Source organism: Carcharhinus amblyrhynchos, chromosome 3, assembly GCF_965287045.1.
Source record: "Carcharhinus amblyrhynchos chromosome 3, sCarAmb.v2.hapA, whole genome shotgun sequence".
NCBI lineage: Eukaryota > Metazoa > Chordata > Chondrichthyes > Carcharhiniformes > Carcharhinidae > Carcharhinus > Carcharhinus amblyrhynchos.
In genome coordinates, this window is record NC_137326.1 from 124,023,190 (window position 1) to 124,049,251 (window position 26,062).

Here is a 26,062-nt window from a genome sequence, read left to right on the forward strand (position 1 = left end):
TGTGGCCTGCTCCTGTGCAGTCCCTTGGTCACATGATCTGATGTCATGCTTACATCATCATTGGCCAATAAACATTAACTCTTTATACTATGGCTGTTCATTTGGTGAAAAAAATCAAAAGAGTTGCAACATGGGCTCAAGGTGCACCAGAATCAACAAAACAACTTATCTCGGTTTCACAGCCAACAATCCCTTTGACACCCAAAGAATGTTCCTATCTCCATTTTTGTGTATGAACACCATTTAGAATTGGTACATAGCATTCTTGTATACAGATAGAAAGAAGAGGCAAATACTAACAATCTGAAACAAGACTAAGGTGCTGGTAACACACAGGTCCAGCAATATCAGAAAAGAAAAGCAATGGAACTGTACTCTAATGAGGGATCTCTATCTTAGCCATTCAACTGCCTTTTCTCTAATCAGGTACTAGTGGATTTGCAGTGTATTTTCAGATTTCTTTAATTGAGTAATTTTTTTCTTCTGTTGAAAGCCAGCAATCTGACAATTATCAACATTACAATTTAGTCCCTGTTTCTTTAAATATGTTAATTTCTGTTGGGACACGGAGCATTGAGCAGAAGGTGATTATAGTTCTAATTCATTCTCCATTTTCTATCACGTCCTTTGTCGGAATGTGCTTCTCCGCACTCAGTGAAGATAAAGTTTCTACCAAGGGAATACATTCGTTGACTTTGCCTGATCTTCAGAAACATTACTGATTCAAAAGTCAAATCCTGTACTTGTTGTTGTACAAAAGACCAGGCATTTCCTTAAAATCAACTACCAGAAAAAACAACAAAATCAAAGTGAGGTCTACGAGGTTCAGTGAAAACGGCCATGATCTGTTGATAGTCAGACAGCATTTTGCAAAGCAGCATCCTTTCTCGGTGGAGTCTTCAGGTTAATTTATTTACTCTTTACTTGTCTGGTGTTACAAATGTGAGACTTTTTAAGATGGTTATGTTTTAAACTGACTCTTTCAATTCACAGTAAAGCAGAATGTGCTGGATCAAGGGATGGCGATCATATTGAACTCCTTCCAGAGACAGACCTATCTAATTTAATTGTCACAGCAACAGAGGTCCAGATTGAAACTCATAGAAACTCAAGTGGAAATTTTCACACCTTGAGGGAAATAAAGGGGAACTGGTCTTTTTGGGCATGGACTCTCAGGCTCAGTCAAACATAGAGACCAAAAACAATGGTGGCTATGCCAAACAGAAGGAAAGATTGTTTTTATGCTAATCACCAAGTCAAATGCTGGTGGGAATGGATTCCCTGTTCGAAGAGATGCTGACATTTAAAGATCAAGGAGTCAGCAGATGGTGCTTTGATGCTGGAAGTCATTTTGATGATACACAGGAAATTGAGCGAAGAAACTTTCAAAGGATTCTGGGAGACTGGCCCAGGTATAGTTGGAAGAAGCAAGCCTATTGATTAGCGGGGAGTTCTGGATTTTACCTATAAGGTTACTTATCTGCCGAGAATGCAGCATAATATATAATTTGATTTGATTTATTACTGCCACATGTATTAATGTGCAGTAAAAAGTATTGTTTCTTGTACACAATGCAGACAAAGCATACTGCTCATAAAGAAAAGGAGGGAGTGCAGAATGTAGTGTTATAGTCATAGCTAGGGTGTGGAGAAGGACCAACTTTGTGCGAGGTGGATCCATTCAAAAATTTAATGTATAAATGTTACATGGGATTTTCAGTTATATCAATTGATAAACGGGGCAAGTTTCTTTCCTGCAGTTTAGTATATTAGTTGTCTGTTAAGTATTGTTTTGTTAGTGTTGATTTTAGCTTATTTGTTCCAGTATAAGTTTTGAAACATCAGCTCTTGTCATGCAATTCCCACTGTCGGCCACTGGGAAATTTATGTCTCTTCATAAAAGATAATCAATCAATCGCTACATGGATCATAGCATCTCTCCTGAAGGAGAGAATGGCCTGCACTGGAGCATAATCTTATGGATAGAAAGAAGCATTCTTTGTATTTCCAATAGGATATCAGCAGATGACACCAAATTGTAGAGTGTAGGAATGCTGCGTAAAACTACAACTAGAGAATAAGATATTAAAGGATTGCAGAATAAGCAAGTAAAAAACAAATTAATTTTAATATGATGTCAAGTGATAGGGGAAATAAGGAGGTTAACTGCCTCTTTGAAAGTTAGTATAATGGTGCAGAGGAGGAACTGAGCAAGGCGGATTTACAAAACATTAATGGGAACAACACAAGTTGACAAAGCCATAAAATGTGCAAGCAAAGCAATGGAGCTCATTTCCAGAGGAATAGAATTTAGAAACAGCAAAGTTGCTAAGATTATACAGAATCTTGGTTAAACCACAATCGAAGTACTGTGCACAGTTCTGGCCTCCATATTAAAAAAAAATATAAAGGCATCAGAGAAGAAAAAGTTAAAAACAATGACACCAAAACTATATAGATGCAACTATCAGGAAAGATTGAGCACCCTGGGTCTCTTTTCTCTCATAAAGAGTAGAACAAGAACTGACCTGGTTGGGTTTTTATATGGCTAATGTTTTCACTTGTGTGGAGATCAAAACTAGATGTCATGCATAGAAAACTATCATTAATAAAACTAATAAAGAATTCAGGAGAAACTTCTTCAAATCAGTGTCGGCAGCAAGGTGGCACAGTCACTGGGCAGCACGGTGGCTAACACTGCTGCCTCATAGCGCCACAGGCCTGGGTTCAATTCCAGATGTGGGTCACTGTCTGCGGAGTCTGCACATTCTCCCCGTGTCTACGTGGGTTTCCTTCGGGTACTCCGGTTTCTTCCTACGGTCTGAAAGACGTGTTGGTCAGGTGGATTGGCCATGCTAAATTCTCCCTCAGTGTACCCGAACAGGCACCAGAGTGTGGTGACTCAGGGATTTTCACAGTAACATCATTGCAGTTTTAATATAAGCCTACCTGTGACACTAATAATAAATAATCTTAGAGAATGTTTAGAAACTTGCTACCACGTGAAAGGCATCAGCTGAATATCATGGAAGCATTTTAAAAAGCTATAACATGACAACCAGTTTGGAAGCATTTCACCAGAGACATTTCACAATATTTAATCTGTGGATCAAAACATTACTGGTTTAATTCTTACTACCTTTTCGAAAAGATAATGGCTGCAATTTTTTTTCCCATAAACATAGGAACACATTTTAAATAATACTTAAAGGATGCATTAATATAAGGTTATACTTCATTAAGATGATATCACTTGGTGTACTGTGTTCAGTTTTGGTCACCTTCTTGAAGGAAGGATGTGGTGGCCTTAGAACAGTTCAGAAGAGGGTCATTTGATTTATTCCAGGTTTGAAGTAGGTTGGGCTTGTACTTGCTAGAGTACAGAAAAATGAGGGGGGATTTGATTGAAGTATATAAATACTCAAACAAATTGATAAAATAAATGTTAACCAAATGTTCCCCCTTCTAGAACAAGATTAAGGCAAGAGATCATATTTGTAGAGTAAGGGGGGGGAGGTTCAAGACAGAAATAAGGAACAGCTACTTCTCAGAGGGTTGTGAATCAATGGAATTCACTACCCTATGGTGCAATGGATGCAGAATCAATCAATGGATTCAAGAAAGAAATTGATAAATATTTGATCAAAAGCAGGATAGAGGGCAATGGGGAAAAGGCAGGGAAGTGGAGTTAGGATCAGATGGAAATCAGCAATGATCATATTGAATAGCGGAGCAGGCTCAAAGAGACGAACTGCCTACTCTCACTCCTAATTCCTATGTTTCTAAAGACTTATTACAAGGGAGTTCATAGTATAGTGGCAATCATGGGGCTGGTAATCCAGAAATCCAGGCTAATGTTCTGGGGACCCTGGTATAAAACTTTAACTCAATAAAAAGCATGAAAGTCTGATGATAACTGTGAGCCACAGTTGTAGAATCCCATCTGGTTCACTTTTAGCGGAGGAAATCTGCCATTCTTACTTGCTCTATAACTCCAGATCCACAGTAATATTTAAATGCTCTATGAAAGGCCTCGTAAGCTACTCAGTTCGAGAATGATTGGGGATCTGTAACAAGTGCTGGCTTAGCTAGTGAGGCCCACATCCCAGAATGATTTTTTTAAAAAATCTCAAAGCATGCAAGTACAGCATAGGAGATTGAAAGTCATTTCACATTTTTGATATCTACCAACTGTGGCTATTAAATACACGCCAACAATAACCAGCACAGTTTGTTGTGTTATCAAATATCAGCTTCCCTGCTCCAATAAGCAAATGCTTACTCATTTTACACAACAGACAAGGGCAGATACTGGGACTAACATAAGCAGCACACTCGCAGATGGGAGTGCCCAGTTAACTTTTACCTCGTGTTTTGAATATACTGCCTGTGTACACAATTGTCAGCTTTCTCGCTACTACAAAGCACACAAAACTGTAAGTGTATTATCATTGAAATCCCAATATTTGAAGATTGGGGATCCATGCAAGAATGGGATGTCTAATTCTAACAATAATCTAATCAGGATTTCAAAATACAGGCCGGAGCCGCATTACATTTCTAGTATAAAACTATTCTAAAAGGCTTTCGTCGGAGAGACAAGTGCACGTTGGAAAAAACCCACACTTGAATGGGAGATTGCTTATCACCATTTCCTGTTTAGTACGCAATGACAAAGTTTGCAATCAGCAAAAGGAAGTTACTTTGTACGACTAACTGCTTCTTGAAGAAAGGAAGTTGCAGATTCTTACGTTAATTACGAATTCACTGGACATTTCATTGCCCAATAATTTGCTTGTCTCCTTAATCTAATATGACTCCCTTAGGAAATTTAGATTTCTACAATTTAAAAAAAAACATATGTGGGATATGAGTGTTACTGGCGAGGCAAAAATTTATCATCTATTCCCAGTTGCCCTTGTGAAGATATCACTGGCTCCTCTGTCTGAGCCACTAAAGTTCTTATGAGGTTGGTAGACCTCCGAGTACACATGTTTGAGCAACATAGAATCACTGCAGTATAGAAGGCGGCCATTCAGCCCATTGAGCCTCCACTAATAACCAGGCCCAATTCCTGTAACCTCGCCTATTTACCTTGCTAATGCCCCTGACACTAAAGGCAATTTAGCATGACCAATCAGCCTAATCCACACATCTTTGGAATGTGGGATGAAACCAGAGCACCCAGAGGAAACCCACACAGATATGGGGAGAACATGCAAAATCCACAGACAGTTACCCAAGGCCAGAATTGAATCCAGGTCCGTGGTACAGTGAGGCAGCAGTGCTAACCAATATGCCACCATGTCGCCGTTATGCTAGCTGTTTCATACTGCAACTATGCAATAGCAACATGCATGGCATTCACCACTAACAGCATGCTACCATCAAGCTAAAAAGGTGTTTTGCCTATCTTATAAATGGTAATGTGATATATGAATTTCAGTGTATTTAAATCTACATAAACTGTAATGCCTCAAAGACTGACCGATCATATCAAACAGCATGTCCCTTTGGCTGTTCGCAATGGGCAAGGTACAGACTGTACTCAAACAGGCCATGTTTGCAATCCTGAAAACACAGCATCCAACAGTAGATGTGATCCTGTGATTGAACAATACTTGCTGAACAGTTGTGTGTGTGCTGAGAACTACACTGACAACCAAGTCAAGATTATCAGTCGGGCTCCCAGTCTGGCTCACGTAGATGAGCTAAAAGCTGCATATATTAACACGCATGATCCTGACCTTTGAAGACGGAAAGCACATCTACACGTTTCAACTAAACAAAATAGACTATAACCATGTTCTGGTTCATTTCCCAGGGCAATGCCTTGGCCAGAGTCAACCTGCCCAGTTTGAATTTAATCAAAGCTTGGCAGTTAACTGTCAGTCATCAGCTGACTGGTTCCACAGAAACACGACTGATTGAACTCAAAGGACACTCTACCTTGCACAGGTGGTCAGAGAACAAAGTGGAAAAAAAAAATTTGACCTTGCCTTTATTAATCTACTTGTTGCCGGTACTGATAACAGTGACCATCACTCAGTGCTTGTGGAGACAAAGGCTTCGCACTAAGTATACTCTCTATTGTGTTGTGTGGAGCCACCTCTTTACCAGATAGGATGGCTTCAGAAGGGAAACAGCATTAGAACTTGAGCATCCATGAGGCGCTGTGGAGGCATCAGCAGCAGCAGCAGAATTGCATTTAACTATAATCTTCCAACCTCCCGGTCTGACATATTCCTCATTCTACCATGACACCAAGCCAGGGGAGCAACCCAACCTTATGAAGCTGCAGTGCAAGTGACATGCTGAGAGGACACAGCAAAGTAATTTCACAGCCAACTGATCAGACCAAAAGTGCACAGCCCTGTCACATGTATTCGTGAATGGTGGTAGACGAAAAAAATGGGAGGAAGAACTCCATAAATATCCCCATCTGCAATGATGGGGGAGCCCAGCATAAATGAACAAGACAAGGTGGAAGCATTTGCAACCATCTTCAGCCAGATGTGCTGAGAGGATAACCAAACTCCTCAACACAGGTGCCAGTCTTCAGCCAATTCGATGGTAATGGCTGAGTGGGGAATATGCCTGGCCATGAGGTTGCAGATTGTGCTGGAGTACAGTTCTGCTGTTGATGGCCTACAGCATGGAGGGATGCCCAGTCTTTGCCAATTACTTTAATTCTGTGCCCTCTCATTCCCATCCTTTCATAAGCGGGAACAGTTCCTCCCTATCTACTCCGCCAGACTCCTCATGATTTTGAATGCTTCTATCAAATATCCTCTCAGCCTTCTTTCCTCCAAAGAAAGCAGCCCTAACTTCTCCAACCTAATTTCAGAACAGAAATTTCTCATTCTTGAAACTATTCTTGTGAAATCTTTCTTTCACTCTCCCCAGTGCCTTCACATCCTTCCTTCTGGTGCCCAGAATTGGACACAGTACTCCAGCTGAGGCTGAACTAGTGTCTTATACAAGTTTAACAGACTGTATTAACTGCTCTTTCAACCTGTCCGGTCACCTCCAACATATATACCCAGCTCACTCTGCTCTTACATCCTCTTTAAAACCGTACCCTTTATTTTATATTGCTCCTTCATGTCCTTCCTAGCGAAACGAATTACTTCACATTTATCCACACTGAACTTCACCTGCTACCTATCTGCCTATTCCACCAGCTTGACTATGGCCTTTTGAAGTTCCACACTATCCTCACAGTTTACAATGCTTCCAAATTTTGTATCATCCACAACTTTGAAATTGTGCCCTATAGCTTAGATCATTAACATACATCAGGAAAGTAAGGCTCCTTAATACTAATCCCTGGGGAACATGACTATAAACCTTCCTCCAGTCCAACAAACATATAAAAAGTTTATTTATTAATCACAAATAAAGCTTACGTTAACACTACAATGAAGTTACTGTGAAATTCCCCTAGTCGCCACACTCTGGCAGCTGTTCGGGTCAATGACCCCAACCAGCACATCTTTGGACTGTGGGAGGAAACTGGAGCACCTGGAGGAAACCCACACAGACACAGGGAGAATGTACAGACTCTGCATAGACAGTGTCCCAAGCCGGGAATCAAACCTGTGTCCCTGGCCTACTCCTGTTCCTACTTCTTATGCTGTTAATCTAATGGCTCTTTTTTGATCTTTGCTGGGGAGTTCTATACTATGTGAAAAGCCCAAAACTAGACCCTATTCTAAGTGAGATTGAACTACTATCTTACAATGTATTTCCACTTCCCTCTCCCCTGGTATCGTTGGAGTATAGCAACAGTAAACATGTGCTAGGATGTACTGGCAGAATGAGTAACCATTGTGCCACCATGCCATCCAAGCAATTATCAACTTCTACTGTTTCCTGTCACTCCATGATGCTTTCAATTCCAATAGCTATAATTATACTCATGAGTTTATTGTGCGGCAGTGTGTCAAATGCTTTTTGGAAGACCATCCGCGTCAACAGCATTGCCCCCTTCAAAAACTCCAGTAAGTTCATTGAACATAATCTTCCCTGAAGAAATCCAAGCTGGCTTTTCTTAATTAACCTGCATTTGTCCATGTCACCATTAATTTTGTCTCAATTTGTTTTTCTAAAAATTACCCCAACATGCAAGTTAAACTGACTGGCCTGTAGTTCCTGGGTTTAACTTTACGGCTTTTTGAACAAGGATGTATTATTTGCAATTCTCCAGTTCTCTGGCATTATCCCTGAGTATAAAAGCTGAAAATGTTTGGCCAATGTCTCTGCAATTTCCACTTCCCCCTCCCTCGGTATCGTTTGAGTTTAGAAACAGTAAACATGTGTTAGGATGTATTGGCAGGACGATCAAATACAAAATAAAAAAATACTGTATAAGATAGTAGTTAGATCTCACTTAGAATAAGTTCTAACTTTGGGCTTTTCACATAACATGAACTCCTCAAAAAAAAATCAGAAGAGAGCCATTAGATGGGCGCCATCAGAAATAGGAACAGGAGTAGGCCCTGGAGCCTGCTTTGTCATTCAGTAAGATCATGGCTGACCTGACATCCTGACCAGGTGCAAGCAGTCCAGTTTGTACTGTCCCACCTCCTCCAGGGCCAGTCCTAATGTCCCGGGAATCGGAAAGCTCCTCCATGCCATCTTTCCAGCCATGTATTTATTTGATATATCCTGGTAACACCTGGATTAAAGGCCTTTAGTTACCCAACTCAACTAAAAGGGATGGGTAGAAAAGCAGGAACTTCAAGGAGATTTTGTTGAAATCTTTAGAAAAATGAAATGGTTCTATTTTATTAGTGTGGAGAGGGTGTTTACTTTAGACTTGAGTGGAAATGGGGACATCAGTACACCTCACATAAGCATTGAGCTAGAGTGGACTGTCATGAGGCATTTCTTTTCACAGGGTAACACCAAGCTATGAAGTAAACTGTTGGCTCATATAGAGAGAGAGAACAAATTCACTGCCAGCTTGAAAGGGAGAAGCAGATGAGTTGACTGGGGCAGGCATGAATATGAACTATGCAAATTCATGCTCATGTTTTGCATAACTTGCATCGGATTAGTATGGAACATGCTGGAGTGTCCAGCTGATCTTCTTCCTTTTTATATTGTGAGCAACTAAGACCTTACCCTCAAATATGTAGAGATGAGCTCATTGCTATCTCTAAAAAACTTCAAACTGGACAAAGGCCAAAAATGGTTGCATCTATGTCAAATAATTGATGCCAAATAAGAGAGTAGCATCAGGGAATATCAAACATTGTTATCTCTGATGAGCCACTAATGACCCCCTGTGAGTTGCACCAGCTAAATTCAAAGAGGACTATACAAAAGGTATTTGCATTTCATAACCCAGGCTGACCAACAGGAGTCTGTTCGTCTGTTGAGACAAAAAGATCTCACAACCTTCATTTCAATTCTAAATGGTTGAGATACTTACCAATCTGAGGGATATCCAGATGAAGGATATGTCTGTTGCCCTGGACAGTGTGGAGAGGTGGGAGTCATGTGAAATGGGTCTCTTGGCTTGGGAAACCAGTAATACTGCCTTCCTGAACTGCAAAGTCTCAGGCTGCTTTTCCATCATCTTTCCAGCAATCTTACAGACAAGGATCTCTGGACCAGGTTGGACACTAGGTCCCATCTCTACTGCTTCTGTTGGAAATTTTTTTACTATCAACAAGACTGATCCATCTCTACACACTTATCTTATAATGTGGAGTACCTGACGAAGGGGCAGCACTCCAAACGCTAGTGGCTTTTGCTACCAATTAAACTTGTTGGACTTTAACCTGGTGTTGTGAGACTTCTTACTGTGCTCATCTTATCACATTAAGTCAATGCCACCAATAAAGTGAATTACCCAGCATCAGCTCACTGATCTCTCTAGGGGAATGCCTCATTGGACTTTGATTCTGGAAACCATGTGAAACAACATCTATTTCCTCTCTGATCTCTGCACTCTAATTCTTTCTTCTCTCTATCCTTCTCATTTACTGTATGGATGCAAAGGGCAGGGGGGACATTACAAATCTTCTTTTGCATTTCCAATGTGTGCAAATAAACTGACCCTTTGAGTTCATCCTATCTTGAGTTTACTGTGGGGATGGGTTATTAATACAAAATTGGATCACTAAAACAGAGGGATTGGGGAAAATGCCACCACTTTTAAAGAGGGAAATGAATCAAACCATCTTTCTGTTTATTGATGGGTGAGAGAAGAAACGAGTGCATTTAAATTAACCCAGCCTCCTCTCCATAACAGTTTCCATAGTAAAAATCTAGACTTCCTCCTAGTAATCTTCCTGGTCTAAATATCTGTTTTTTTCCATTCAATTTTTGTATGTGTGTTGGCATTCAAAACACTTACCACAGAAATACTTTGCATTTTGCCAGTTTGCATGATGTGCGTACCTCTACATAAAACAGTTATTGACTAGGAATGTTTCAGAAGGCAGGAACTCAAACTCAGTTTAAGACAGTGTCCATGTCTTCACTATTCTGCATATGATTGACTATTAAATGCCCATGACATTGTCAGTGACCACCTGGTGAACATTAGTTATGCACACAAGAGGGCAGAGTTGGGAAACTTCAGAAACTCAGTCACAGAAGCATCTAACAACCAAAGCTTGCCATTATACCCTTTCAAATGACATGGCAAAATTACTTTTTCTGGCTGTCAACAATACACATCTGAGATACAGTAGCTGTCTCACATTAGATAAGACGTTAAAACACTGTCAATGCTGTAAATGTGAAATTAGATGAGAAATAATCCTCTCTCACCTTCCTTTGAACCAGATCTGTCACTCCTGTCTCTAAGCTAAATGTTGAATTCACATAGAAACATAGAAAACAGGAGTAGGAGGAGGCCATTTGGCACTTTAAGCCTGCTCCACCATTCATCATGATCGCGGCTGATCATCCAACTCAACAGCCTGATCCTGCCTTTCCCCCCTATATCCTTTGATTCCCTTTGCCTCAAGTATTATATCTAACTGCCTCTTCAATGTTTTGACCTCAACTACCTTCTGTGACAATGAATTCCATAGGCTGACAACTCTCTGGGTGAAGAAACTTTACCTCATCCTAGTCCTAAACCGTCCACCCTGTATCTTCAGTCTATGACCCCTGATTCTGGACACGCCAACCATCACAAACATCCTTCTTGCATCTGTCCTGTCAACAGAACACAGAGTAATAGCAACAATGGATGTGGACTCAGAACCCTTTTTGTTCCTCAGTCATCCACACACAAATATTTTAAAACTTGAAATTAATATTTTCCCTTCCAGTAAATCTGAAAAATGCATTTGTAGTTAAGGTAAGTTATTCCATTTCACGGTTGACTGAGAAGTGCTGATGCGTCCTGGTAAGTTTGATAGCGTGCACATGTTTGGATGACACAATCCAAATTCAACACACAGGTCAGGGTGAAATGAGTCTTTGCCAGGCTTTCAGGAGAGTCTTAGTACTTTCAGCGGAGTCCAGCAGTTAGGGCATTGAAAGGACACCAGAAACGATTCAAAAGATCATAAAATTATGAATGTCATATCATTGAGAAATATTATTTTATTTGCACTTTATTTTGCACATAGAAAATGTTAGTTATTGAGCCAAATAATTTATGAAAATATCATGAGGAATTTGCAAGAATCCAGTGATCAGATTGTACAATTTACATTGGCAAAGTTTATTGTAAATATACATTTAGAAACAGGTAAAATGTTTGAGAGAAACATGACAAAAAGAAGCCAAGTTGAGACCAGAACATGCACATATGCAAGGTATTTATTAAGATAAATGGAGATATAGGGTGTACAATAGCATATTAACCCTCCATATCACTGCAATGTGAGTTCTGTAGAATATACTGTAATGGCATATCACCAGAGTGTGGCAACTAAGGGATTTTCACAGTAACTTCAATGCAATGTTAATATAACCTACTTTGTGACACAAATAAATAACTTTAAAAACTTTGAATTAAAGAAAGACTGCAATGGGGTTCATGCATTACAGTTGCAGCACTCTGAAAATTTGGTTTAATTTTTGGGTATTCCTTCATCAGTTGGATTTTCTCTCATTTGTTGTAATATTGGCCGAACTCTGTGACAATTACCTTTCCAGTTCATTGACACTCTGTACCACGTAGTCACTTGCAACTTAATTCCACATTACAACTAAATGGTGGATCTAGCATTGGAAACCCTTACCTTCCGGAGTAACTCATTTCCCTGCCGATTATCCACATTGTGTTTGGCAATTTCGCGCTTATACTCATACTCATACAGCCGGTCTGTGATGTTCAGTAGTAAGGTACCAAGACTTTTGGTCACATCCTCACAGCTGTGAACAATGCTGTTTTCAGGGTCAGGGGATGGAATGGCATAACGGAGGATCAGTCCCATTATGAGGCCTAAGCAAAGCAAAAGGAAAAACACAATTAATTGGTTTCAACCATCTTAAATTATCACTGAAAAACATGGACAAAGTTAATCACAAATCTATTTCCTGATCAACAACTTATGGGTTAAGATAAATGCAAACAACTGGCAACAGCTCTTATCACATAAATGCTTCATCAGCTGCTTGCTTGAGGATAATATTTCAAATGCTCATGTACTGTAAAGTTTTATTTGTTGAACAAATACTGCTACTTTTTGGCAATTATTTGAACGCAAGTTTTCTTTTCAGAAGTTCACAAGTAGCTTGGTCAGTGTGGTCAATACAGATGCACTATAGAAAGCATTTTTTCTGGTTGTATCACAGCTTGGTATGGCTCCTGCTCTGCCCAAGACTTCAAGAAACTACAAAAGAATGTAGCCCAGTCCATCATGCAAACTAGTCTCCCATTCATTGACTCTGTCTACACTTCCCGCTGCCTTGGCAAAGCGGCCAACATAATTAAGGACCCCATGCATCCCGGACACTCTCTCTTCCACCTTCTTCCGTTGGGAAAAAGATACAAAAGTCTGAGGTCACGTACCAACCAACTCAAGAACAGCTTCTTCCCTGCTGCTGTCAGACATTTGAATGGACTTACCTCGCATTAAGTTGATCTTTCCCTACACCCTCACTACGAGGGTAACATTTACATTCTACACTTTCTCGTTTTCTTCTCTATGAATGGTATGCTTTGTCTGAAGAGCGCGCAAGAAGCAATATTTTTCAGTGTTAATACATGCGACAATAATAAATTAAATCAAATTAAAAAAACCTAATGGAACTCTTTCTTCAGGCTTTGGAGGGAGGGAAGGGGTGAACACATGTAGCTGCAGTGCTTACATGGAGAGAGAAGTAACAATCTCGTGGGCAAACAAGCCTCTCCTGTGGTATTCTTAAAAACTTCCCAACACTGATTCCAAAGTGATCGGTAGAAAAATATAGGAATAATCACCTCAGTGGGGAAATCTCAAGAGTGGGAGAAAGCTTAAAAAAAACACACAAGTAAGTACTTAATGTAGCAGACAGCACTGAGCCACTGTATTTTTATCCTATTCTTTGAGGACTGTAAAGGGTACAAGTTTGTCCCAGGTGGTGGCAGAAACCTGGCAGCAATGGATTGGTTGCCCATTACATTTAGCAGCGGATATTTAATTTCCTTTACTGAAATGTAACTGAATATCAAGGCACTGTGTAAAATGGACAGCCTATCCAATATCACCTGTCTGCATCACAATCAAAAACAAACTTCTACCCCTGCATGTTTACGCAGTTTATAGGTTACTTTTATGATTCTTATTCCATGCAGCTCTTATATCAATTAAACTCAGAAGAAGCCAAGGAACAAGAAAATAATTACCCTTTCACACTTTTACCCAAGGGCTCATATTTCCAATTTGAACAGTTACTTCTGCGCAATCAGCATGACAGTGCAATTAGAAATCGAGATAAGAGAACAACACAGGCACAGTGGTTAGCTCCGTTGTCTCACAGTTCCAAGGACCCCGGTTCAACCCCAATCTTGCGTGACTGCCTGTGTGGAGTTTGCAAGTTCTGCCCGTGTCTGTGTGAGTTTCCTCCAGATGCACCAGTTTCCTCCCGCAGCCCAAGAGTCTGCAGGTTAGGTGGATTGGCCATGCTAAATTTTCCTTTAATACCTCAGATGTCTAGGTTAGGTGGATGGTAAATGTGTGGGGTTACAGGGATAGGGCAGGGGTAAGATACCGTGTCAGAGAGTCTTTTCAGACTAGATGGGTCAAATGGCCTCTTCTGCACTGTAAGGATTCTATGAACAAAAATATCAAAATTGTCTTTAGAAAGGCCAGCTTGGCACTTAAAAGAAACTCGTGCAATAAGTAGATAATTATTACTGCATGGTTCAGAATACAGGGTGAAAGCTGAGACCATCATAATGCAAAAAGCTATTTAAGCCCATGGAGCTCATTATGGGATTTAAATTGAAGTACAGGAACTCCTCAGCTCATTTCATCTACCTCTGTCCCGATGCCAAATTCATATCACTCTATTCCCTATTGTTTCATAACAGCCTTTTCCTTAAATATTTTAACATGGATGAGTAAAATAATCTACCATCACTGCTACCCACTTAGTATCCCAAATCTGGTCCAGCTAAGAGTCAGGATGTTTAATTTGGGCAGTCACAAGATAGGTTCAGATGAAGCAGCCAGCTGGAGCCGTACATGCTGAAGGCCATAGGTAATGGCCTTGATTCTGCTTTGGTAACGATGGTGAAAACTGTCAGCATTTGCCCCCATTACGTCACAGAAACTGACAGCAGCTTTAGGAGTCTGCACATGCACAGATTAATGCAGAAGTTGCTACCAGTGAGTCCATGTAGAATTTCCACACACAGCAAATATGGCTTAACATAGAAGATAGGAGCAGGAGGAGGCCATTCGAGCCTCTTCCACCATCATTACGATCATGGCTGATTGTCCAGCTCAATAGCCTAATCCTGCTTTCTCCCCAGAACTTTTGGTCCATTTGCCCCAAGTGCTATATCTAGCCACCTTTTGAATACATTCCATGTTTTGGCATCAATGACTTCTTTGGTAATGAATTCCACAGGGTGAAGGAAACCTCCACTTTTACCTTGCTATTTGCACTGTAAACACCCCACAAACCTTGTTGAATGAGGCATAACTGGAATTTTAACAAAGAACTAACTTCAGAATTACTGCTGAAAACCCCCACTGACCCTGAAAAACGTTTGTGGATTGTCAAATTTCTCCATGATTCATGTTTTAAATTCATGTTTTAAAATTCTTTTGAAAGTTGATCTTGTTTAAGCTTCTACCTTAATGCAGTCATACATTTATTTTGCTATGGAAACACTTACATTAGATGTCAAGGTTTTAGTGTTAACTTCATGATTTGCTCCGTGTGAAAATGTCAACTTGATTGGCTAACATCACTGCTGCTGCATCCCAGGGCATCCCCTGAAACTTTGCACCTGATCTAAACTGCTGGCAGGAAAAGGGAAAATTCCCACCACAAAGATCACGAGATTATTCTGGGCAGCTTTCTTTGAGGTCAGAAGTCAATAACCTCGACTGGCTGCTAACTGCCTGATCTGGGCCAAATAATTCTTGAATGGCACAGACTCCTGCCAAATACCCTCCCCACCAGTCTCAGGTCGGTGACACGCATTCCTCGAGCCATGTGGCCTTATGAAATTTAGGAGTTCTGCACCAAACGTGGCGCATCTTGATTTATTTAATGGCTTTTTTGTTTGCAAACTTCACAACTGATCATTATAAATCTTAAAACATAAAGTGGCATTTGGATTTAGATATATCCAAATCAGACTATCGCCTGACCAAAAACCCACCCGAGTAGCCTCGCCAGAACACTTGCACTCTATTTGCTTCCCTAACTCATAGAATCCTACAGTACAGGAGAAGGCCATTCAGCCCATCGAGTCTGTACAGGTCACAATCCCACCTAGGCCCTATCCCCATAACCCCATACATTTACCCTAGCTAGTCCCCTTGACACTAAGGGACAATCTAGCACGGCCAATCCACCTAACCCTACTCATATTTGGAGTGTGAGAGGAAACCAGAGCACCCAAAGGAAACTCACACAAAAGGCGAATGTGCAAACTCCACTCAGACAGCAGAACACGCTCCAATTCACAAAGGCACATCTTACATTCAACTCCTCCCCTTCATTCCTCGACTGCCGCCCCCACCCCATTTAGAGAGATAAAAACCGCTGTTTGTTTAGTACAGAATTGAGTGTTGCTGGGGAAAAAAGGGACTTTTATCAAAGCTTTTGGAGGACAATCAAAAAAAATTATGTGTTTTACATTTGGTGTTCTTGCAAAGTGTCCCGATGAGTGCAAGACAAAAGGCTTGGACAAAGAAGTCCAGAGGTAAAGATCCTCCATTGTGATATTTCACCGGTTTTACATGATGCTGTCCTTCTGTTCAAAAATAGGTTGTGCAGCACGGGGGCAACTGCTAGGTTACCCTTTCAGTCAGCAGCAGTGCTGAGTACTCAGTTTCTTCATGTGAACCCCCGTGTCCCAACAGGGAACGGAGATAAACGTTATTCTTGGTGGCAGCAGATAGCACTGCTGGTGCAAAGATCATTAAGGTACAAAGGAGCAGCGACATATGGGCAGATCCCAAGATTAGTTCCAGAGAAGGTCACACAAGTGCATTCATTTACTGGTGAAGACAAAGGCAAAATACTGCGGATGCTGGAATCTGGAACAAAAACAGAAAACGCTGGAGAAACTCAGCAGATCTGACAGCATCTTGTGGAGGGTTGGGGTGGCTGGGTGGAATTGAGCCACGAAGGGTCATCCAGACTCGAAACGTTGGCCCTGTTCTCTCTCCACACAGATGTGTCAGGCCAGCCGAGTTTCTCCAGCATTTTCTGTTTATTTTGTTTGCATCAACTGGTTCCAGCTCCGCTGGGGCACAAAGCAGAGAATGAACCCACCGGATCCTGTAGAGTGAGCAGTGAATGAAGGGCTGGCTGGCCTCGAAAGAGGGCCAGCCAAGTCACTGGGCAATTTACTGTCAAGAGTTGAATTCATGTATATGTATATGTGTGTGTGTGTGCGTGCTTCCCTTTGCAGGAGCTGCAGTGAATATGGTTACTGGCAGTTCCCCCAGTCCAGTCTCCCAACAGCAGTGCCCCTGCTGCACATCTGCTACTGTCGAATGTGAAACTTTTAGTGGGCATTTTTAAAGAGCGTAAACTTTTTTGTTTCCCTACCCTCCCTCTTTCTCTCTCTCTCTCTGTCTCTCCCTCCACCCCCTCCTTGTTGTCCACAGCCTGTTTCAAATGAGGCAGAACTGTGTGGGTGCCACGTCTCTCTCTCTCTCTCTCTGTACAGAGAGAGTGTCCAGTCTGTGTGGTGGGTGAAACTTTGGAATTGGGGTGGGTGGAAAAGCAAGGGAAAAATCTGGCAGAGAGCCAGGCCTGTGTTGTTGTTTGTCTTCGGGAGACACCTGAGCACATTGTCAGTGAAGTGAGAGCCAGCCAGCCCCCTCCTTGCTGTCAGCTCATCCGCTGTAACCCGGACAAGCTGCTTTTTGTGGGCTCTCTGTTTTGTCAAAGCTGCCAAGTTTTCACAGTAACTTTTGAGTGTGAATGTAAGCCCGCTTGTCACACTCGGAAATACACTTTAAAAAAAAGTGTCAAAGGCTTATTTTTTTTTTTGACTTGTGTGTGCATTTAGCTGAACATTTCGAGCTGCCTGCTTTTCGCGTCCGCCAGGTTTGAGCGCAGGATTTCAAGCCGTTTAATATTTAACAGGAGGACTTTGCTCTCACCATAAAACATCGCCCCGCCGGTTTCGTGCAGAAAGCGGACTCTCCGGTGTTTGAACAGCCAGATTGTCAGCAGCGTCAGGATCAGCAGAAAGTTAAAGATCAGCAGCTGCGCCGACTCCCGCCGGTGGCTCTCCGCCGCGTCCCGGCCCGAGGCTGCCTCGGCCCCCGCGCGGGTGGACATGCTTTGCCGGCTGAGGGGCTTGTGGAGATGCGGCGAGAGGGACAGGGCTGCGCTCCGCTCCGCTCCGCTACACCGCCAGCTGTCAGCCCGCCGCGCGGCCCGCTGGGACTTGTAGTCCGCGGCCCCGCCTCCCCGCAGCCAGCCGCGCGCCGCCAGGACTACAACTCCCAGCACGCCCCGCGCCACCCACCGCTGCCACCTCTCCAGCTGAGCTCCTCACAGCCAATTGCGGCTGCCCCTCCTCAGCCCCCGTCCCACCTTTCTGTTAAATGAAACTCTTCATTTTTTAAAATATGTTTATACATTTTGTTTATTCCAAAAGGAAGTAAAGTAATACCAGACTCAAATTAAAAAGTACTAAGTATTTTTGTTTTGGTTCGAATTGATTTATGATGGTCACATGTATGGGGATGCAGTGAAAAGTATTGTTCCTTGCGTGCTGTACAGACAAGACGTACCATTCATAGAGTATATAGGGGAGGAGGAACCCACGCAGACATGGGGAGAACGTGCAAACTCCACACACAGTGAGCCAAAAAAAGACAATAGGGGAGGAGGAAAGCAGAGGGATCCAGGTTCAATTCCAGGCTTGGGTCACCATCCGACAACCCCGGCATTGCCCTGACACAAGCCTCAGTTGTCATGTCAGGGTGAACATAGAAAAATTACAGCACAAACAGGCCCTTCAGCCCACAAGTTGCACCAATCATATCTCTACCTACTAGGCTTACCTATAACCCTCAATTCTATTAAGTCCCATGTACTCATCCAGAAGTCTCTTATAAGACCCTATCGAATTTGCCTCCACCACCACCGGCAGCAGCCAATTTCACTCACCCACCACCCTCTGAGTGAAAAACGTACCCCTGATATCTCCTCTCTACCTACCCCCCAGCACCTTAAACCTGTGTCCTCTCGTAGTAACCATTTCAGCCCTGGGAAAAAGCCCCTGAGAATCCACCTGATTCATACCTCTCAACATCTTATACACTTCTATCAGGTCACCTCTCATCCTTCGTCTCTGTAAGGAGAAAAGACTGAGCTCCCTCAACCTATTCTCATAAGGCATGCCACCCAATCCAAGCAACATCCTTGTAAATCTCCTCTGCACCCTTTCAATAGCTTCCACATCCCTCCTGTAATGAGGCAACCAGAACTGAGCACAGTATTCCAAAAGGGGTCTGACTAGGGTCTTATAAAGCTGCAGCATTATCTCCCAACTGCTAAACTCAATCCCTCGATTGATGAAGGCCAGTACACCATATGCCTTCCTAACCACGTCCTCTACCTGTGAGGCCAATTTAAGAGTCCTGTGGACCCAGATCCCAAGGTCCTTGTGATCCTTTACACTGCTAAGAGTCTTACCCTTGATATTATACTCCTTCATCCCTTTTGACCTGCCAACATGGACCACTACACATTTATCCGGGTTGAAGTCCATCTGCCACTTCTCCACCCGGCCTTGCATCCTATCTATGTCACACTGCAACTTCTGACATCTCTCCAAACTATCCACAACACCACCAACCTTCATGTCATCAGCAAACTTACCAACCCATCCCTCCTCTTCCTCATCCAGGTGGGCGTAGCACTTGACCCCGATCTGAAATGGTGACAGGCCCTTGGGAGCGGCAGGGGCTTTGGCCACCGTCATACCTGCATAGGTGGGTCTAGAAGGCCCTGCCACCAGCGATGCTATCGATGTCACCAGTTTAATCAAGGAAGTGCCCACTCCAAGACTGCCCAGATGCATGAGAGGGAATATTGGAAAGTAGTGTGTCTGTGGGAGGGAGGGGAAAAAGTGTGGGTTGTAGGGAGGGATGGATAAGTGGACCTCTCTGCCCAGGTGGCAGGGTGGGGTCAGAGAGGGAATGAGGGAGGGTGGGGTGGATGCATGGGAGTTCAGGTGCTCTCTCTCTCCCAAAAGCTAGAGAGGGAGAGAGGAGGTTGGAGGAGCAAGAGGAAAGATGAGGGACAGGGCACTGAGGAGGGCTGGTGCCCCAGTCAGGAGGAAGGAGGGGGGGTGTCGGTGTTGGGGGCAGCAGCAGTGGGTGGGGGGACATCTCTCCTTTGGCCACCCTGGCCAAAACAGCAAATGTCTAGGGTATCTTCACCCCCCACCACCACTGTAGATGGAAAGCTTGATATTCTTCCACCCCTCCCTTCCAGGCACTGATCTTTCGAAGATGAGAGCACCAGCCCAGCCACTCAGTCCTTTGATGTAGCTGTTGTTAAAGCTGTGTTGTCCTCCCTCCTGCAGATGAAAAAACAAAAGAAAGAAACTCTTTCTGTATCTCTCCCTCTTTCCCCCCAGGGAGAGAGTACCCTCCAACGGCTGTCTGGACGGCAGGCAAACAGGCTGCTCCTCCTTCTCTCCCTTCCTTCTGGCTGGAAACTCAAATAATTCTGCAGGAGAAAATCCTCTCCACAGCCTGTGTCTGGAATAGCAGCAGCAATGGCTCCCGTTCAAGCCAGGCACTCAAGTGCATCCAATCAATCTCCAAACAGCTCTTCCCAGGAATCCAATCCACTTGTGTTGTGCAGGTTAGGTGGATTGGCCATGCGAAATTCTCCCTCAGTGTACCCAGATAGTGTGACGACTAGGGGATTTTCACAGTAACTCCATCAAATGTGAATGTAAACCTACTTGTGCCTAATAAATGAACTTTATAGTGTTACAGTCACAGGTAGGGTGTAGAGAAAGATCAGCTTAATAGGTGCATTCAAAGTTTTGATGACAGCAGGGAAGAAGCTGTCCTTGAGTTGGTAATATTGTGTTAATATATTTAATATCTTATCTAAATATAGTAATATTGTCCCCCAGCAGCACGTAACTCTTTACCTTCTACTTCTCTTTATTTTCAAATAAGAGTCATGTTGGACTTGAAATATTAGCTCTATTTTTCCCTCTCCATGGTTGCTGCCAGACCTGCTGCGTTTTTCCAGCACTTTCTGTTCTTATGCATGTTCCCTGATCAGCTGGATGTAGCAAATGTCCATATGGTGTGGAGTCTTCAAACCACAATCCTGTGAAATCCTTTTTGACTTTGAGTGATGTAGAGCGCACATTCTCTCCCTGTGCTGACACACTCCCCTTTCCGAAACCCAAAGGCATTGGTTTGGCATCTTCCAACCTCATCCCCATCAATCCTTCTCTAGTTTCTCATCAATCTCCCTCATGTCAGGCCTGAGAGCCACTTCCTTCTCCCTCAAATTAATCGCCACTAAACTGTTCACCACACATCCTCTCCACTCAGCCGCTGTGCTAGTTAATTTTGTCAACTTTTCTTTCTCCTCAGGCATTCTCCCATCCCTTCACAACTGCGATAATCATCCCTTTCCTTCAAAAATCCACCATCAACCCCTCGACAGTTGGGCAAATTGTCTAAAAGGAATGCAAATGGACAGATTGCCCAGTATTAATCCAGGTTAAAGTCCAACAGGTTTATTTGGAATCACAAGCTTTCAGAGCACTGCTCCTTCATCACCTGACGAAGGGGCAGCACTCCAAAAGCTTGTGACTCCAAATAAACCTGTTGGACTTTAACCTGTTGTTATGAGACTTCTTACCATGCTCACCCTAGTCCAACGCTGGCATCGCCACATCATCAGTATTATTTTAGGTATCTGAAATGACAATAGCAAACACTTCTGACTCCGCAAAATGCCACTTACAGACATCTGGGGGCTTGTGCCAAAATTGGGACAGCTGTCCTACTGCCAAGTCAAACAACCACCTGACATAATCATACTCATGGAGCCATAGCTTACTGACAACGTGCCAGGCACCACCATAATTGTCTCTGGGTATGTCCTGTCCCACTACAGGATGACCCATCATAGGTGGCAGCACAGTGGCATGCCATCAGGGGAGGTTGTCCTGCAAATCCTCAACAATAACTCAGGACCCCATAACATCTCATGGCACCAGGTCAAACATAGGGCAAGGAAATATCCCACTGAGTACTGTTGTATGATGTTGGATACGGCTCAGTAAGTTTCAGTGAAGTCTTTGTAATCTCAAGTAGATTAACTGTGTATATTGATTAACTAAAAGAACAATGTGTATGTATGCAGTACAGAGTTCAAGCTCAGAGTTGTCATCATGTTTGTTTGTGCACAGAGCTCTGTCCAATACTACACTGACCCCGAGGTTCGGTCATATGTTCTCTTACATCACTGTGTGAGAGGTACTGTACTCAGTCCCACATTAACTCTATATGTGCTAGACCCTTACGCTACAATTCCATGCACTGCGTCACCGAGCCCTGTCATCATTGCCCCTCAACACCAACTCCTCCCCCCCCCACCCCCTGCCCCACTTCCTAGCTGATGAATCAGCAGTCTTCCATGTTAAACACCAATTGGAGGAACACTGAGGGTGGCAAGGGCACAAAACATATTCTGGATGGGGAACCTCATAGTCCATCACTAAGTGGCTTGGTGTCACTATTAACTGACAAAGCTAACCATGTCCTAAAGGACATAGCTACTAAACTGGTTCTGTGGTAGGTGGTGAGGGAACCAACAAGAGAGAAAAACCCTACTTGATCTCATACTCACCAACCTACCTGTTACAAAGGCATCAGTCCATGATGATATTGGTAGGAGTGATTATCATCTTTGTGGAGACAAAGTCCCACTTTTACATTGAAGATATCTTCCATTGTGTGTGTCTCTGTATTAAATGGGGCAGATTTCAAACTGGTCTAGCAACTCAAAACTGGGCATCCATGAGTAGAACTCTATGTAACATGCCTGACCCAGCTTGTGCCTCATGGCACAGGCCACATGACTATGGCTAGCCAGGTAGGACAATTAGTATATGATTGCATCCCTTTTTCATAACAAATGATAAACTTGCATGCATTATTATTTGCAATTGTGAGTTACCCAAGTTACCCACCATATACCCACAGTTCTCATGCATTAGCAAACTGTTGATTATTCTCATCAGTGAAGCAGACTGGGAGCAGTGTCCTATGGTCAGTTTTTGTTGAAGAAAGGTAAAGAGTGACATCACAGGAAAACTATAAGTTAATTGATTTGTTAAAAAATGCTATTGAGGATCTACAGATTTCTGTAAATTAGAAAAGCATAGATACTGTAGGTAAAAAGCTGTATTTGGATCTAACTGAGAAAGTTAGGACCAATCTTGAATAAACAATGCAAACAGATATAAACCTTTATGATATTGTTGCAATTGCAGACATAGATATAGGGTTACCAATGATGGGTACTGAACTATTTGTTTGACATACAATAGGATGAACAGAAATATTGAAAAGATCAGGGTCATTGGGTGGAGTTCTCCCATTTTGAGATAAAGGGAAGCGGGCGGCTTTTGTCCTCCAGTTTTTAGGGAGTGAGATAGGTGATGGGAGTGGGAAATCCTGCAGGAATCCCAAAATGAGGTTTACGTGGTGGGATTTCCTGCTCCAATTGTCCCCAACCCCAGCCAATGATATAACGAGAATCCTGATATTCAAAACTGGGATCCCCATTTGAATATATTTAAATATAATTATCAGGCCTTTAGGCCAGGGGACAATGCCATTGGACAGTGTTCCAAGAGTGGATGCTCCATAGGGATGGGATTCCATAGGGATGGTGATATTTCTTTCAGATGTTTCATGGACGGAGTGGGTAGGTTCTGTGGTGGGGGTCTGTGAGTGGTGGGTGTTACTGGGGAGGCGGTTTCTATTAATAAATGTTTCCATCGGTGTACTCTTAAAAACTGATCTTTTAAAAACTACATTGCTGGTGGGGCGTCACATTGTGGGACCCACCCCTTCATTTTATTTTGGCTACCTGCCAACAATATGATGAGACTAGCCATCCTTGAGATTTATGGCTTCCTCGCTGTTTTTCCAGCTCGCTGCAATACTCTGACTATTCCTCAGAACGTTCTGCCCTATTTGTGACAGCAGGCAGTTCCAGCACTGCCTGTCCCACTGACTGGAATGGTGGGATCCTGCACCAGATTCACACTTGGAGCCTCATGAATTATACCGAGGTGGAAGGCAGCTGATTCCTCCACCCACCCTCAGCTGATGGGTTCGAAGGTCCTGGCACCATATTTAAATACCAGTCCAGCACACTCATTCCACTCCTTCCAGCCCAGCTATCTTCAGCAGACTATGCAGGATGTCCACAACCCAGAGGGAAAAGGCTAGCAGTCTCAAGAAAAGCCTGTTCCTCAATTCAACCACCCTTCCCCTGAATCCATACCCCAATTAGACCCCTACCCACCACACATAGAGTCTTCACCCATCCCCTTCCAGTAAACAATGTTGAATCACTTTGACACCCTCGTTTGTGGGCTTTTTATGCAGCCCTATCAGGATCCAGCTTCTCTCCCCTCAGTCTTCCCTCTGCCTCCTATTGTTCATTTCTTTCATCCACCTTCTTATGCGCCATCATGAGCCCTCACCCTTCTCTGTTCCCTCCTCCTTGTACTGTTTTTCTTCCACATTGCCCCCTCGTCTTCACCAGTACAGTGTTGTCCAGATAGACACCGGTGTGTGGCACTAAGAGCAATGACACCCCTGCAATCCCCAATCCCAGGTGCTGTACCGGTATGAAATGGTGACACAGGAGGGTCCAAGACAACTCGCTTTGCATGGAGATGGAGGGCAGGAACCAGTTTTCCCCGATGGAGTGGTGCATCAAGAGCAGTTCAACACAATGGCAGGAAGTGATTGCACTCACCTCAGAGTCTCTGGTGAACTAAGGACCACCTTCTGCTCACCACTCATTAGCGATTGGGTTTGACACCAATGTCAATTCCCACTGATGTGACGCAAGGTTGAAAGGCCTGCAGGTGGGCAACTGTTTTAATGACTATTCATGAAATGCAAATTAATGCAAATAGCATTTGCGCAACCTGCCAACAGGATGAGTAACCCGCCATTAACCCACCATTGGGAGAATTGCAATATGATTTTACACTGATGGGTTTCCAGCTTTTTGGCTCCCAAAGGATTCACCACACTAGCTCCCCACCAAACCCACCGCCGACTGGTTGTGGGAACTCCATCCGTTGTCTTTGATCCCTATCACAAGCTCTATTTCGTTGTTAATAATTACACCCCTCATCCTGCTGAGTGTTTGTGGTTTGAGAGATTGAGTCAACCTTGGTCAGGAGGTACGCCTCAGAAGAAAGACGGCTGCAGGTTAAATAAACATATACAGAGGGCTGGTACAGAACACAGCATAAACTTCCCTCTACTTTATCAACTAGGCCTACAGCGCGCATTAGAGCACGTGACCACAGGGGTTTCTGGAGCTGAATAAGAATAACCTCAGGATAAAAACAAAATACGGTGGGTGCTGGAATCTGAAACAAAAACAGAAAATGCTGGAATATCTAAGTAGTTCTGGCAACGTCTGTGGAGCGAGAACAGAGCCAATGGCCGAAACCCTACTCGAGCAAGGTTTCCAGAACGGAAATCTCTATTGGCCTTAGGCGGGATTTTACGATCTCACCGGAGCAAGGCCATAAAATCCCACCCAATGTTTCGAGTCCAGATGACCCTTCGTCAGAATAACCCCAGCCCCAGTGACAGGCCTGCCTCCAATACCCAAGCAAAGTAGGCATCTACTAGAGCACTCAAGAATAGATATAGCTGAACGGACGTTCCAGTCTAATCTTTTGAGATCCCACCTTACCACTCTTATATTCCACATGGTTAGCCCACTCATCAGGATGGTGAGAGAAGCATTATTGACCCTCCAAGGAAATCCACATTTTAGTATCAGCTGTGAAAATAAAGCAAACAAATGTAGCAAAATAAATTGGAAATAGAATCAGGGAGGGGGGAGCATTTTAAGAGTTTAGGCAAGAAATGTGTAGCAAGTATCATAAAATATCATAGAATCCTTACAGTGCAGATGGAGGCCATTCAGCCCATCGAGCCTGCACTGACAATAATTTTCCCCAGACCCAATCCCCTCAACCCCACTTATCGCCCTGACGCGAATGGTCAATTTCGCATGGCCAATCAACTTAACCAGGACATCTGCGGAGCGTAGGAGGAAACTGGAGCACCCAGAGGAAACCCACACAGACATGGGAAGAATGTGCAAACTCCACACAGACATCTGAGGTCGGAATTGAAGT

General features: G+C 43.2%; 1 protein-coding gene across 2 annotated transcripts in view; it reads right to left on the reverse strand.

Annotated features, from left to right (window-relative positions):
• The window catches only part of LOC145341104 (sodium/hydrogen exchanger 9-like), a 384,640-nt gene extending 366,642 nt beyond the window's left edge, over nt 1–17,998 (reverse strand). For both annotated transcript variants that reach the window (XM_080185958.1, XM_080185959.1), the window contains exons 1-2: nt 17,760–17,998; nt 12,219–12,421 (exon numbers count right to left, since the gene is read on the reverse strand). In XM_080185958.1, coding sequence (XP_080042084.1) covers nt 12,219–12,421; nt 17,760–17,940 — 384 coding nt within the window. In that variant the 5' untranslated portion in view covers nt 17,941–17,998. The remainder of the gene's footprint in view (nt 1–12,218; nt 12,422–17,759) is intronic.
• Nucleotides 17,999–26,062: the final 8,064 nt, after the last annotated feature.